General features: G+C 41.7%; 3 protein-coding genes across 35 annotated transcripts in view; 1 reads left to right on the top strand and 2 right to left on the bottom strand.

Moving 5' to 3' along the window:
- TRIM37 (tripartite motif containing 37) overlaps nucleotides 1-6,061 on the bottom strand; it is a 125,004-nt gene extending 118,943 nt beyond the window's left edge. For 13 of the 31 annotated variants that reach the window (XM_077968949.1, XM_015119117.3, XM_077968962.1 and 10 more), the window contains exons 1-2: nucleotides 5,630-6,061; nucleotides 3,473-3,574 (exon numbers count right to left, since the gene is read on the bottom strand). In XM_077968949.1, coding sequence (XP_077825075.1) covers nucleotides 3,473-3,574; nucleotides 5,630-5,650 — 123 coding nt within the window. In that variant the 5' untranslated portion in view covers nucleotides 5,651-6,061. 31 annotated transcript variants of the gene reach the window in all.
- The window catches only part of SKA2 (spindle and kinetochore associated complex subunit 2), a 105,231-nt gene that overhangs the window by 53,686 nt on the left and 38,691 nt on the right, over nucleotides 1-12,854 (bottom strand). Inside the window, exon 4 of one of the 3 annotated variants that reach the window (XM_028835574.2) lies at nucleotides 9,143-11,525. The exons of 1 other annotated variant lie outside the window; for it this stretch is intronic. In XM_028835574.2, the coding sequence (XP_028691407.1) occupies nucleotides 11,513-11,525 (13 nt within the window). In that variant the 3' untranslated portion in view covers nucleotides 9,143-11,512. 3 annotated transcript variants of the gene reach the window in all.
- PRR11 (proline rich 11) overlaps nucleotides 6,148-12,854 on the top strand; it is a 92,516-nt gene continuing 85,809 nt past the window's right edge. Inside the window, exons 1-2 of the mRNA XM_077970906.1 lie at nucleotides 6,148-6,511; nucleotides 6,602-6,789. The gene's annotated coding sequence lies outside the window, so the exon portion shown is untranslated. The remainder of the gene's footprint in view (nucleotides 6,512-6,601; nucleotides 6,790-12,854) is intronic.

The raw sequence follows: 12,854 nt of genomic DNA, 5'->3' as shown, positions 1-12,854 counted from the left end.
GGCGCAGTGACTCACATCTATAATCCTAGCACTTTGGGAGGCTGAGGTGGGTAGATTACCTGAGGTCAGGAGTTTGAGACCAACCTGACCAACATGGTAAAACCCTGTTTCTGCTAAAAATACAAAATTAGCCAGGCATGGTGATGCATGCCTATAATCCCAGCTGCTTGGAAGGCTGAGGCAGGAGAATCACTTGAACCCAGGAGATGGAGGTTGCAGTGAGGGGAGATCGCATCATTGCATTCCAGGCTGGGCAACAAGAGCGAAACAACAGCTCAAAAAAAAATTAAAAAAAGAACAAAACAAATAAAAAACTGTACACTTTAAACATGTGTAGTTTATTGTATGTCAATTATACCTAATAAAAAATGACTGGCTTGAAAACAAGTAGGCAAGCAATTAATATTTGCTGAATGAATGAACAAATGATCAGTGCATTCAGGAACCAAGACAGCCCTAGAAAGAAAGGTCAGAATCAGATCTGGACGGTCTGAACACAAGGCTAACATTCTTGGACTTTATCCTTTATGTAATAAATTTCTGAGGCTTCTGGGAAAAAAAAGACACCAATGAAAAATATTAATATAACAGCAGGACAGAAAATGGACTGGAGATAAGAAAAGACTCAAACCTGAGAGATCAGATAGAAAGTAATTAAATAATCTAAGCATGAGGTAACCAATGTTCATACTTCTCTATTAGCACGCTAATGATAAAAATAGAAAGGTAAGACAAATATAAGTGAAACCGGGAGATAATAACTAATTGCACTTAAAAATCATTGGTATAGGCCAGGCGCGGTGGCTCATGCCAGTAATTCCAGCACTTTGGGAGGCCGAGGGCAGATCAGTTGAGGTCAGGAGTTCAAGACCAGCCTGGGCAACACAGTGAAACCCCATCTCTACAAAAAAAAAATATATATATATATATACACACACACACACACACACACACACACACACACACACACACAAATAGCTGGGCATGGTGGAGTGCGCCTATACTCCCAGCAACTTGAGAGTCTGAGGCAGGAGAATCGCTTGAACCTGGGAGGCGGAGGTTGCAGTGACCCGAGATCACGCCACTGCACTTTAGCCTGGGCAACACAGCGAGACTCCATCTCAAAAAAATAAAAATAGAAAATAAAAAAATCACTGGTATAAAGTTTCCAGTTTGACTGGCAGAACAGAACAAAAAGTATGAACTTAAGAGTTGGTTTGAGAAAATAACACGAATAATTTGATCTTCAACAAAGTTCAAGATGCTAGAAGGACAACAAGACAAGACATCCACAAGTTAGTGCTGAAGGAATAGATTTAGGAGCCATGCAGAGAGATGATAGCTAAAGCTGCTAAAGTAAATCAAATTTCCCAAAGTAGATGAACACTCCCAGAAACCTCAGAGTAGAGAACGAAGCAACAAGATCTTAAGAAATTAAGAAATAAATGCATTTAAGGGGCAGGAGGAAGAAGATGTAACAATGAAAAAATACAGAATCAATGAGGCATAAGGTAACAACCAAACACCATAAGCATATGGGACCTTCATCAAAAAAATCAGCCCAGATCCAGATTCTACCACTTAATTAACTATAGTAATGGAGGCCAATTACTTAATTTCTCTAGCATCAGTTTCACTGTTTATTAAAACATAGGTAAGTGTTAATGTGTATTAGTTGCTATTTTAACAACTAAATACCTTACAAATAAGTAGATACAGTATTTTATAATTTCTTAATTACTTCTTAGCTTATCTCATTTAATGCCACAACCACCCTGTAAAGCAAATCCTATCTGAATTCTACAGCTGAGGAAAGAAGGCCAAGAAAGATTGAATCTCTTAGTTTTAGGAGTATGAGAACCAACATCATATTTAACTTGGTCTTCTGCACATGGTGCAGTGACAAAGAAAAGGCTATAGAGTTCTTGAACTTAATGGGTTCAAATCCAGTACCATCAATTGTGAGCTGTGTGACTAGGAAAAAATGATTTAAGTGTTACCAATACTACTCTTGACAAAGGCATATTTATCTTCCTTAGGCAAGAATAAGGAAACAGAAATTTTCTTTTTCTTTTTTTTTTTTTTTTGAGATGAAGTCTCGCTCTGTCGCCAGGTTGGAGTGCAGTGGGTCACTGCAACCTCTGCCTCCCGGGTTCAAGTGATTCCCCTGTCTCAGCCTCTTGAGTAGCTGGGGTTACAGGCACAAGCCACCATGCCTGGCTAATTTTTGTATTTTTAGTAGAGACAGGGTTTCACCATATTGGTCAGGCTGGTCTCGAACTCCTGACCTCAGGTGATCCACCCACCTCACCCTCCCAAAATTCTGGGATTACAGGCGTGAGCTACCGCGCCCAGCCGAAACAGGAAGTTTGAGGTGAAGAGCATGTGACCTCTTTGATTTTCTCAGGAAAATAAATAATTGAAGAGGAATGTGAACAAGGCAGTTTTCAACTATGCTCTGTAGATGTGCTATTGGACACTGGCACACACAACCAAACTTCCTCATAATGTTTTTTTGGTTTTTTGAGACACAGTCTCGCTCTGTCGCCCAGGCTGGAGTGCACTGACGTGATCTCAGCTCACTGCAACCTCTGCCTCCTGGGTTCAAGCAATTCTCCTGCCTCAGCCTCCTCAGTAGCTGGGATTACAGGCACACACCACCACACTCAGTTAATTTTTGTATTTTTAGTAGAGACGGGGTTTCACCATGTTGGTCAGGCTGGTCTCGAACTCCTGACCCCGTGATCCGCCCGCCTCGCCCTCCTAAAGTGCTGAGATTACAGGCCTGGGCCACCGCTCCCAGCCAACATTCAAATTTTGTTTTTTGTTTTCTTTTGTTTTTTGAGATGGAGTCTCACTTTGTCACCAGGCTAGAGTGCGGTGGCGCTATCTCGGCTCACTGCAACCTCTGCCCTCCCAGGTTCAAGTGATTCTCCTGCCTCAGCCCCCTGGGTAGCTGGGACACAGGCGCATGCCACCACGCCCAGCTAATTTTTGTATTTTTAGTAGAGACAGGGTTTCACCATGTTGGCCAGGATGGTCTCGATCTCTTGACCTTGTCATCCACCCATCTCAGCCTCCCAAAGTGCCAACACTCAAGTTTTAAAGCCCCTAGATTATATTTATCTCTACAGTGTCTTGCAACTATTTAAGATTAAACACTTTTTCTCCATCTTACTCACCAAACGCATATAAACTAATCCTCTTCTGAGCCCCACAGCACTTCTTTAGTGTCTCTTTATGATACCACACATTCTTCAATATAAACATTCTAAACTCCATTCCCTCAATTAGATTTAGGCTCCTTCAAGGCAGGCAATTTGTCATTTACCTTAGTATTCCTCAACCCCAAGCACAATGCAAGCAAGCACTTTAGGGCAAAAAAATGTAAAATAAAAAGATAAGGGAAATGGTTAATCCTTACAATATACACTATATATACTAGCTACATGTAAAAAGAAATACAACTTACCCTAATACAGCTGAAACAACACAGCTTGGAGCAATGAGGACACAGGCGTGCATCCCGCAATTTCTCCATACAAATGAAACATCGGAAAACCTCAGCAATGCTCTGAAAACAATAAAAGATGTAAGATCCACCAGTTTAGGCTACTGAATCAAGAGTAAAAGGCAAGCTCAAAACAACTCAACATTTACATTTATTTTGGGCTGATATCTCTATTTTAACTATATTCCATATCAGGATTTGGTTGGTCAAGGTCCAGAGTACCTTAAAATATCTGGAAAATGTACTTCCATTTTTCTAAGCTTCATGATGATACTATTCTAAGGAAAATACAGGAAATGCAAACACAGACTTATGTAGAAAAATTTTCACTGAAGCAGTAATTATAATGGCAAGAATCTAGGTACAGCCCGAATGTCCGAATATTAAGTAAATTACGGCAGTTACACAAAGATTAGTCACTAGAAATAGTTCTTCATCTAATGATAACAGAAAAATGCATATAATGTACGACAGCAAGGAAAAAAGGCCCAGGCACAATGGTTCATGACTGTAATCCCAGCACTTTGGAAGGCTGAGGCAGGTGGATCACTTGAGGTCGGGAGTTCGAAACCAGCCTGGCCAAAATGGTGAAATCCCGTCTCTACTGAAAATACAAAAATTAGCCAGGCGTGGTGGTGTGCGCCTGTAATCCCAGCTACTCAGGAGGCTGAGGCAGGAGAATCGCTTGAACCTGTGAGGCGGAGGTTGCATTGAGCCGAGAGGGTGCCACTGCACTCCAGACTGGGTGACAGAGTGAGACTCTGTCTCAAAAAAAAAAAAAAGGAAAAAAGGCAGACTATATGACTGAATACACATGAACTTTTTAACTTTTTCTGCAATTTCCCCAAAAGGTATAAGCTGATTTTATAATTTAGAGGAAAAAGAAGTTTAAAAAGACACTTATCCTAAAGGCAGTGTACTGTGACCCAGAAAAAAATGAATTAAGAATCCAGAAATCTGAATTGCTGCCCTGATGTTAAAACCGACTAGCTACTTATTTGAACCTGAGATTCTGCCCCAAATGAAAATGCTGACGGTAGTTCAAAGCAATCTTGGGAACAACAACAACAAAAATATGTAAATACAAGAAACAGTATTATCTTTGCAAGTCTCAGTTTAATCAATTTAGGAAGTAACTGAAAAGTTTTTAACAAGAAAAAAGATACAATTAAACGTACTGTTATTGTATTGTATACTTTGTTTTTATAGTACTGACATTTACTTTCACTCCATTCTAGAATTAAACCCTCCTAAAACCAAGATAAGTTTACAAAACCTTTATAATACTTTACATGAGGAATTAAGGAGAAAATTACTCATGAATCTCATCATGACTCTGTAGGGCCAGAAAGAACCTGGGAGATGCAGATTCTGTAACCTGCAACGGGGTGGACAACAAGACTACAGAATGACTAGTTTCAAGTGGAATATCCATAACACAGTTACCTCTTACTAAAAAGCAAGGATTTCCTAGTTCAGTATCTGAAAGGTTCAAAATTTGATAATGATTATACAATTAAGTTCAATAAACAATCTTTTAAAAAATATTCCTAGCCTTTACTTACATATCCTACATATCCCAACTATTTTAACTCACAGCTTACAAGAATCAGTTATAAAAAGAACAGTTTGTTCTGGAAACTACACATGAGATAATATATACTGATTCAATCTAGGAAGGAAAGGCAGAAGCTTGCAAAATGTGCCACTGAGAGGGAAAGATGATTATCCATTTGGAAGGAGATTTAGATCAGCTCAAGAACTCTTAAGGTCTGGTGGCGAGTGGCAGGGTACGTCCATTTGATGAATCTGCAGTTTTGCTCGGAACAGGATGCAGTTTGTAAATACCCGGTGGGGAAGAGTACCTGTGCCAAGACATCCTTGAAAACTCCAGGATACGCACCACCTGACTGCGGAACAGTGAGCACAAGACACCCGGAGCGCTGCAGAATGAGAACGGCGTCCTTGGTACAGGGCCAGCCCTCTCCACAGCGGCAGGGGTGTAGGGTGTGGGGTAGGGGTGCCCTACCGGAGGGAGGACATGGGCACGGCTCCCCGAATAAAAACCGCTCATCGGGTGGGGGCGGGGACTAACCACCACCCTCACAACCCCCTCACCTCCACGCTCTGTTCATCCATTGCCTCCGGCTCTCGGCGAGGCCGTTGGCGACCCGCGGGCTCCGTAGTCTGACCTCAGGCGCCGGCCTGAGGTCGCCAGATCAAATCACCTAGAGAAGCCCGGCGCCCACGTCAGGGGGCTCCGACAACAGCCCCACCTGCGTGCCCCATCGCTTCAGGTCCAGCGCCGACTACCCCCATTTCGCCATTTTTACCGGCGCGCCCGCCCCGGGGCGCAGAGGTAGGGCGAGCAGTGGCCGCGGCTCCTTTCTCCGGGCTCACCCGCCGGCCAGCAGCCGCGAGGGAAATCTCGGCCCACGTGACGCGGGCGCGCGCGTATGGAACCGCCGCTGGAGTTCGGCAAAGAAGGCGCCGCAGAGAATTCGCAAACACCAACTGTAACCAGGACAGCTGGGGGCGCGGCGGCGAGAGAAGGCGCGAAGCGCATGCGCGCAGGACGCTGCGGGAGGAGAAAGGAGGGGAGAAGCGTGAAAGGTTCGCCTAGTTCCCGCGTTGCGGGGCGCACACGAGACTTGGCGACTCGCTGCCTCAGGGTTGCGTGCCTCCGGCCCCAGCCTGCGTAGGCGGTCTGAGCGTGGGGCTCCGCTACGCCCCGCCCACCTCGGCGGAGGGCGGGGACCCACGGCTCTCAAACTTGCGCGCCAAAGACGGAGCCACCTGGCGCGCTAGTGGAAAGCGGTCTTCGGAGCCACACCCTTAGGTATTCGGACTCTGAGATTTTTAGGGTGGGGCCCAGGCCATCCACGTTTTCACCCAACATTGTGTGTGATTCGGTAGCAGGTGGCCTGTGGCCCGCACTTTGAGAAACCCTGGTGCACAGGGTTAGTGGTTAGTGGTTCTCTCTGGAAGAAAGAGTCTAAGGTTTGTAGGACTTGGGTTCCACCTACCAAAGCAAATTGAGTTAGAAGGCTCCAGACTGTGAAGCCTGAAGAGGTGTCATTTCTCATTCAGGTGCTGAGTGGACGGGACCACACACTGTGAAGACTTCATTCCCACATCCCACACTTCATTCTTGCCGCATAAGTTGTCGCAGTGGGACTATTGAAAGGGTATCAGCGATATTCATCTTTCCTATAAATGGGATCTGCTTTCTACAATTTCTTGCCAGAAGAGATGTGTAAAGATTGCAAGAATTGAAGGTGTGTGAGACAAAGAGGGCACATCAAATTCATAATTTGAGTTTAATTTTTCCTGTATTTATTGCAAACAACTAATTATACTTAATCGACCTGGAGTGCACATGTAGAGAATCACTAATAATCTAGAAACAAGTTCTTGAATATCAGGCATTTAGGCTTATAGGTGGTGGGTAGCAACAATTTATTTTAACTACGTGGGTCATGAACAAGATATAATTTAGAAAGATTAATCTGAGACTGAAAAATGCTTTCAGTAAGAATTATTTGTGGTCTTTGAACTACATGGAGCTGATGGTTGTATAACGCTATTTTTACGAAAATGCCCTCAGTTGTACATTTTTAAATGGTTGATGGTTAATTTTATGTTATGACAATTTTACTTAAAATAATTATAGAATGCAGTGCTAGGCCGGGCGTGGTGGCTCATGCCTGTAATCCCAGCACTTTGGGAGGCCAAGGCGGGCGGATCACCTGAGGTCGGGAGTTCAAGACCAGCCTGACCAACATGGAGAAACCCCGTCTCTACTAAAAATACAAAATTAGCCGAGTGTGGTGGCGCATGCCTGTAATCCCAGCTACTAGAGAGGCTGAGGCAGGAGAATCGCTTGAACCTGGGAGGCGGAGGTTGCGATGAGCTGAGATGGCGCCATTGAACTCCAGCCTGGGCAACAAGAGTGAAACTCCGTCTCAAAAAAAAAAAAAAAAAAAAGAATGCAGTGCTGTACTTAGGATTCAGAGTAATGAGAAGTGAGTGGGCCTTGCTCTCAAGGCGCAGTGTAGAAGACAAATAAGACAAATTGCAATACTTATATGGTAAATAGTAAGATAGATTCTTGTATGTTTGCCGAAGAATCCAAAAATGTTGAAGGACTTACTGCACTAGTTCATAATATCGAACAGTTAGAAACCTGTACAACTGATTGCAAGCAAAAAGGATAACTTGAGCAAAATAAATAATTTAGTTGGCAAGATGCTAAACTCACATGGATTGCCAAGCCCTGGGGTTTGGGAGCCAATGGTCTGCTCCATCAGAATCTCTTAAAGGCTGACCTTGCTGCCCTCCCCACAAGAAAAATCTCCTAACTTCATATATATCCCTAAATAACTTAATGTTTTACAACTTGTTATATTATTTGTATAACTTGCTGTTATAGAGTTTAAATGTCTATCAATAAGGAACTGATAAAAATTATATATTTAGCTGGGGGCATGGTGGTGCACACCTATGGTCCCAGCTACTCTGGAGGCTGAGATGGAAGAACCACTTGAGCCCAGGAGTTTTGAGGCTGCAGTGATCCAAGATCACACCACTGCAGTATGACCTGGGCAACAGAGCCAGATCCTGTCTAAAAAAAAAAAAAAAAAAAAAAGGTATGGTATAGCCATATAATAGATTACAGCTATTAAAAAGAAGGGTGGATATGTGACGTAACAAAAATATATTAGAATTGAAGACCGGGCGCAGTGGCTCACGTATCCCAGGACTTTGGGAAGCTGAGGCTGGCAGATCTCTTGAGCTCAGGAGTTGGAGACCAGCCTGGGCAACATGATGAAACCCAGTCTCTACAAAATATACAAAAATTAGCAGGGGTTGTTGGCATGTACCTGTGGTCCCAGCTACTTGGCAGGCTGAGGCCGAAGGATTGCTTGAGCCCTAGAGGCTACAGTGAGCCATGATAGCGTCACTGCACTATAGCGTGGGTGACAGAGTGAGACACTGTCTCAAATAAAATAATGAAATGAAAAAAAATTAAGTACAGCAGCAGTACAAGGCACAGTATCAACCTACTTTTGTTGAAAAAATTTTTTTAAATTTGTATACATGTAGAAATGCCTGAAGAAATTATTTGCAGATTACCTCCAGAGAATTTACATGCCTGTTTGTTGTTGTTGTTGTTTTTTGGGGGTTTTTTTTGAGACAGAGTCTCACTCTGTCACCAAGCCAGCGTACAATGGTGCGATCTCAGCTCACTGCAACCTCCACCTCCCGGGTTCAAGTGATTCCCCTGCCTCAGCCTCCCAAGTAGCTGGGACTACAGGCACATGCCACCACGCCCAGCTAATTTTTGTATTTTTAGTAGCGACGGGGTTTCACCATGTTGGCCAGGATGGTCTCGATCTCTTGACCTTGTGATCCTCCCGCCTCGACCTCCCAAAGTGCTGGGGTTACAGGCGTGAACCACCACACCCGGCCATCCCTGTGATTTTTAAATTCTTAAACATGTATTATTTATAACTTAAGACATAAAAACACTATAGTCACATAGGATAAAACAATTATAATCCAGATGAGAAACAAAAGATCTAAATTAAGGAGGTGTGAAGATAATGTGGAGGTTGTATACTATGACCATTTTAGAGAGAGAATTGTAGGTTTTATTGACTAAGAAGATAAAGGGATGCAAATTAGTTATACAGATTTTAATTCCAAACAACAGAATAGTGGCTATTAACAGTAAAATCAGTAAGTATTCTGGACATGTTTAATTTCAATATTCAGGTAGGGGATTTTATTGGAAATATGGATCTAGAGCTAGAGGAAGAAGTTGTATTTAGGAGTCATCCACAAAGAGGCTTGAAAAACAAATGAAAATGTATTGAGAAGTGCATAGAGAACAATGTTAAGGGGGCTGTGGGGGGAAAATAACATTTGGAAGATAACTGAAGGAAATCATAGAGGAAAAATAGTACAATCTAATTTTTCTCCCTAACTGAAAGCAAAACCACTTTTAATACTATTATAATAAGAATTTATTATGATCTCTCCATGATACTACCATTTTTTCAATCCCAACAATCATTATCACATCCCAGAGCCATCTCATGACAAGAACTTTCTAAATACTAATTGCCTGAACACTGAAGAAAATTAATATCTGATACTAAGGTGTAACTTACTTCTCTGTAATTAAAAAAAAGCGGCTGGGCATGGTAGCTTACGCCTGTAATCCCAGCACTTTGCGAGGCTGAGGTGGGTGAATCACCATCAGGAGTTCAAGACGAGCCTGGCCAAGATGGTGAAAACCCATCTGTACTAAAAATACAAAAAATTAGCCAGGCATGGTGGCAGGCACCTGTAATTCCAGCTACTCGGGAGGGTGGGGCAGAGAACTGCTTGAACCTGGGAGGCGGAGGTTGCATTGAACTAAGAGCGTACCACTGCACTCCAGCCTGAGCGACAGAGTGAGACTCCGTCTCAAAAAAAAAAAAAAAAAAAAAAGGAAGCTTTCTGTTCTTGAAATACTCAAACTAGACAAGACAATTTTAAGTGAAGCTGTTCTCACAACCCTGTTTTTCAGTTATTGTAAGTTTGTTAATGGACAAACATGCTCATAACTGAAATTTTAAAATTATGTAAAAGTATAATTCTATAACCTGCAGAGAACTAACATTTGATACATTTTTCCTAGTCCTTTCAATGCTTAGTTTTTATTACATGTATGTAGTATCACTTATTGAAGGCTTACTAAATACTGAACCCTGTATTAAAACACTTTACTGTCTTGCCTTCCAAACATTCTGACACTCAAAAGTTAAGTGATCTGCCCAGGGTCATAGCTAGAATTTAAAACCTGCTACTTACATCTCAGATATGACTCCAAAGCCCAATCTTCATTACAAAACTGCAATACCTGCTTTCCCTCTCCCCCACTTAGCATAGTTTCAGCATTTCCCAGAACATTAACAGTAATAATTTATTGACAACTTGACCTCTTATTGTATACATACAACATGATTTATTTTCCTATTCACCTAGTACTAGCCAAATGTGTATGTACATTGCTATCATAAACAACCCTGTGATTAACATCTTTGTATCAAGATCTGCCTCTACTTTGAACAGTTTCCTTATTGCCAATAGTTATTTTAAAATACATAGTTATTTTAAAGGGAAATTGACACATATAACACACTCACACAAAATTGGCAAGTAGCAGGTAAGTGCTCTTCTAATTTCAGTTTCTTAGCTTTCATGTAGAATGAACAATTACAGTAATAAAGGCTGAAGGAAAACAAAGGTATTATTGAAATACAACAGGGACAGTCTAAAACAGCATCAGAAAGCAAGTTCATGCTGCTCAACATTAGCAGGCAAGGGAAATAGGGAAAAAAAATACGCAAAAGTGGCTATCACAGAAAAGCCAGGTTATTACTTTAGGTTTTGTGGAAGACTACAGGTCACATAAAAGCAGTCTCAACAATAATGTGGCCACATGCGCAATCAACATTTACAAAATGAAATTATATATAATGTGTAATACAAATATTTTAGCTATACTTTAATTTCCAAAGCCACATATTGAATGACTGAAATGTACATAAACATTCTTTTATGATAGACCAGAACATCTACATTATCATGACTTAGAAAAAGAAAACAGATGCAAAATAGTGTTGCCTGAAATTGCAAGACTAAGTGTGTGTGTGCATGCGTGTATACATATATTTAAATCATTTTATTCTCCTTTGACCCTTTTGGCTGAACTTTATTCATATATTATCTGCCCTTATAGTCTCTCTCATGAAAGACATCATTATCCAGTCATTGAAGCCAAACCTCCTTCACCAGCCCCCAATCTCTAGACATCAAGGGTTAACAAAACATCTTCCTAAATTTCTCTGGAATTAAGCTCTTCTCTGTTAGTTTCCTTTCCAGATCCATTTCTTCATAAATCTGGCATGTGAGATTTGAATTGCTCTGCCGCAGTTTTCTCTTCTTTAGTCAGTGGTGACAGCTAGAAAATAAATGATAAAATTTTTATTTCAAACATCTTCAAAGACTGTTAAATCAGTTTAGTTAACTTCTGCATTGTCGACCAATAAATGTTTCCCTAAGCTTATACTATATATGTAATCACAGATTTAGAAGGGCAAGGGAAAAAACAGATACTTGGCTATTTATATACAAGGTCCTATGATGTTTGAGCTTCTAAAGAACTTGCAATTAAGTTGAAGAAACAAGACCAAGAAATCAAACAATTTAAGGATTATAGTAGAACCAAAGAAGTCATGTTTGGATGCCATATTCTAAAAGTACAGTCAACCCTCAGTATTTGTGGGAGATTGGTTCCAGGATAACAAAATCCACAGATGCTCAAGTCCCTTATATGAAATTGTGTAGTATTTGCATAGAAACTGTACACATCCTCCTATATACTTTAAGTCATCTCTAGATTACTTATAATACCTAATACAATGTAAATGCTATGTACATAGTTGTTACACTATATTGTAGAAGGAATAAATGATAAGGAAAAAAGTCTACAGTTGTTCAGTACAGATGCAACCATCTAATTTTTTTCCAAAAAATTTTTTTTTATTTTTGAAACAGGGTCACTCTGTTGCCCAGGCTGGAGTGCAGTGGTGCAATCACGGCTCCCTGCAGCCGCAGCCTCCCGGGCTCAAGCAATCCTCCCACCTCAGCCTCCTGAGTAGCTAATTTTTAACTTATTAGTACACAAATTTTTAGCTGGGCATGGTGGCACACACCTGTGGTCCCAGCTGCTCGGGAGGCTGTGGTGGGAGGACGCTTGAGCCTGAGAGGTCGAGACTGCAGTCAGCCATGATGGTGTCACTGCACTCTAGCCTGGGCAGCAGAGCAAGACCTCATCTTAAAAAAAGAAAAAACAGGCTGGATGCGGTGTCTCATGCCTGTAATCCCAGCACTTTGGAAGGCCGAGGTGGGTGGATCACCTGAGGTCAGGAGTTTGAAACCGGCCTGACCAACATGGTGAAACCTCATCTCTACTAAAAATACAAAATATTAGCTGGGCATGGTGGCGAGCACTTGTAATCCTAGCTACTCGGGAGGTTGAGGCAGGAGAACTGCTTGAACCTGGGAGGCGGAGGTTGCAGTGAGCTGAGATTGCACCACTGTACTCCAGCCTGGGCAATAAGAGTGAAACTCTGTCTCAAAAAAAAAAAAAAAAGATAAAGAAAAGAAAATGTATTATCATTCCACAATAACTTCAGAAAAAGGAAAGACTTCCGGGCTGATTTATTCAGCAACTGAACAATGTAAGGACTCAGTTTTTTCCATCTGACAGCTCTAATATTCCTGGATG

This window comes from Macaca mulatta, chromosome 16 (genome assembly GCF_049350105.2).
Source record: "Macaca mulatta isolate MMU2019108-1 chromosome 16, T2T-MMU8v2.0, whole genome shotgun sequence".
In the NCBI taxonomy this organism is placed as follows: Eukaryota; Metazoa; Chordata; class Mammalia; order Primates; family Cercopithecidae; genus Macaca; species Macaca mulatta.
The sequence above is the reverse complement of the archived record's forward strand: the minus strand, read 5'-3'. Positions and strand labels throughout refer to the sequence as shown.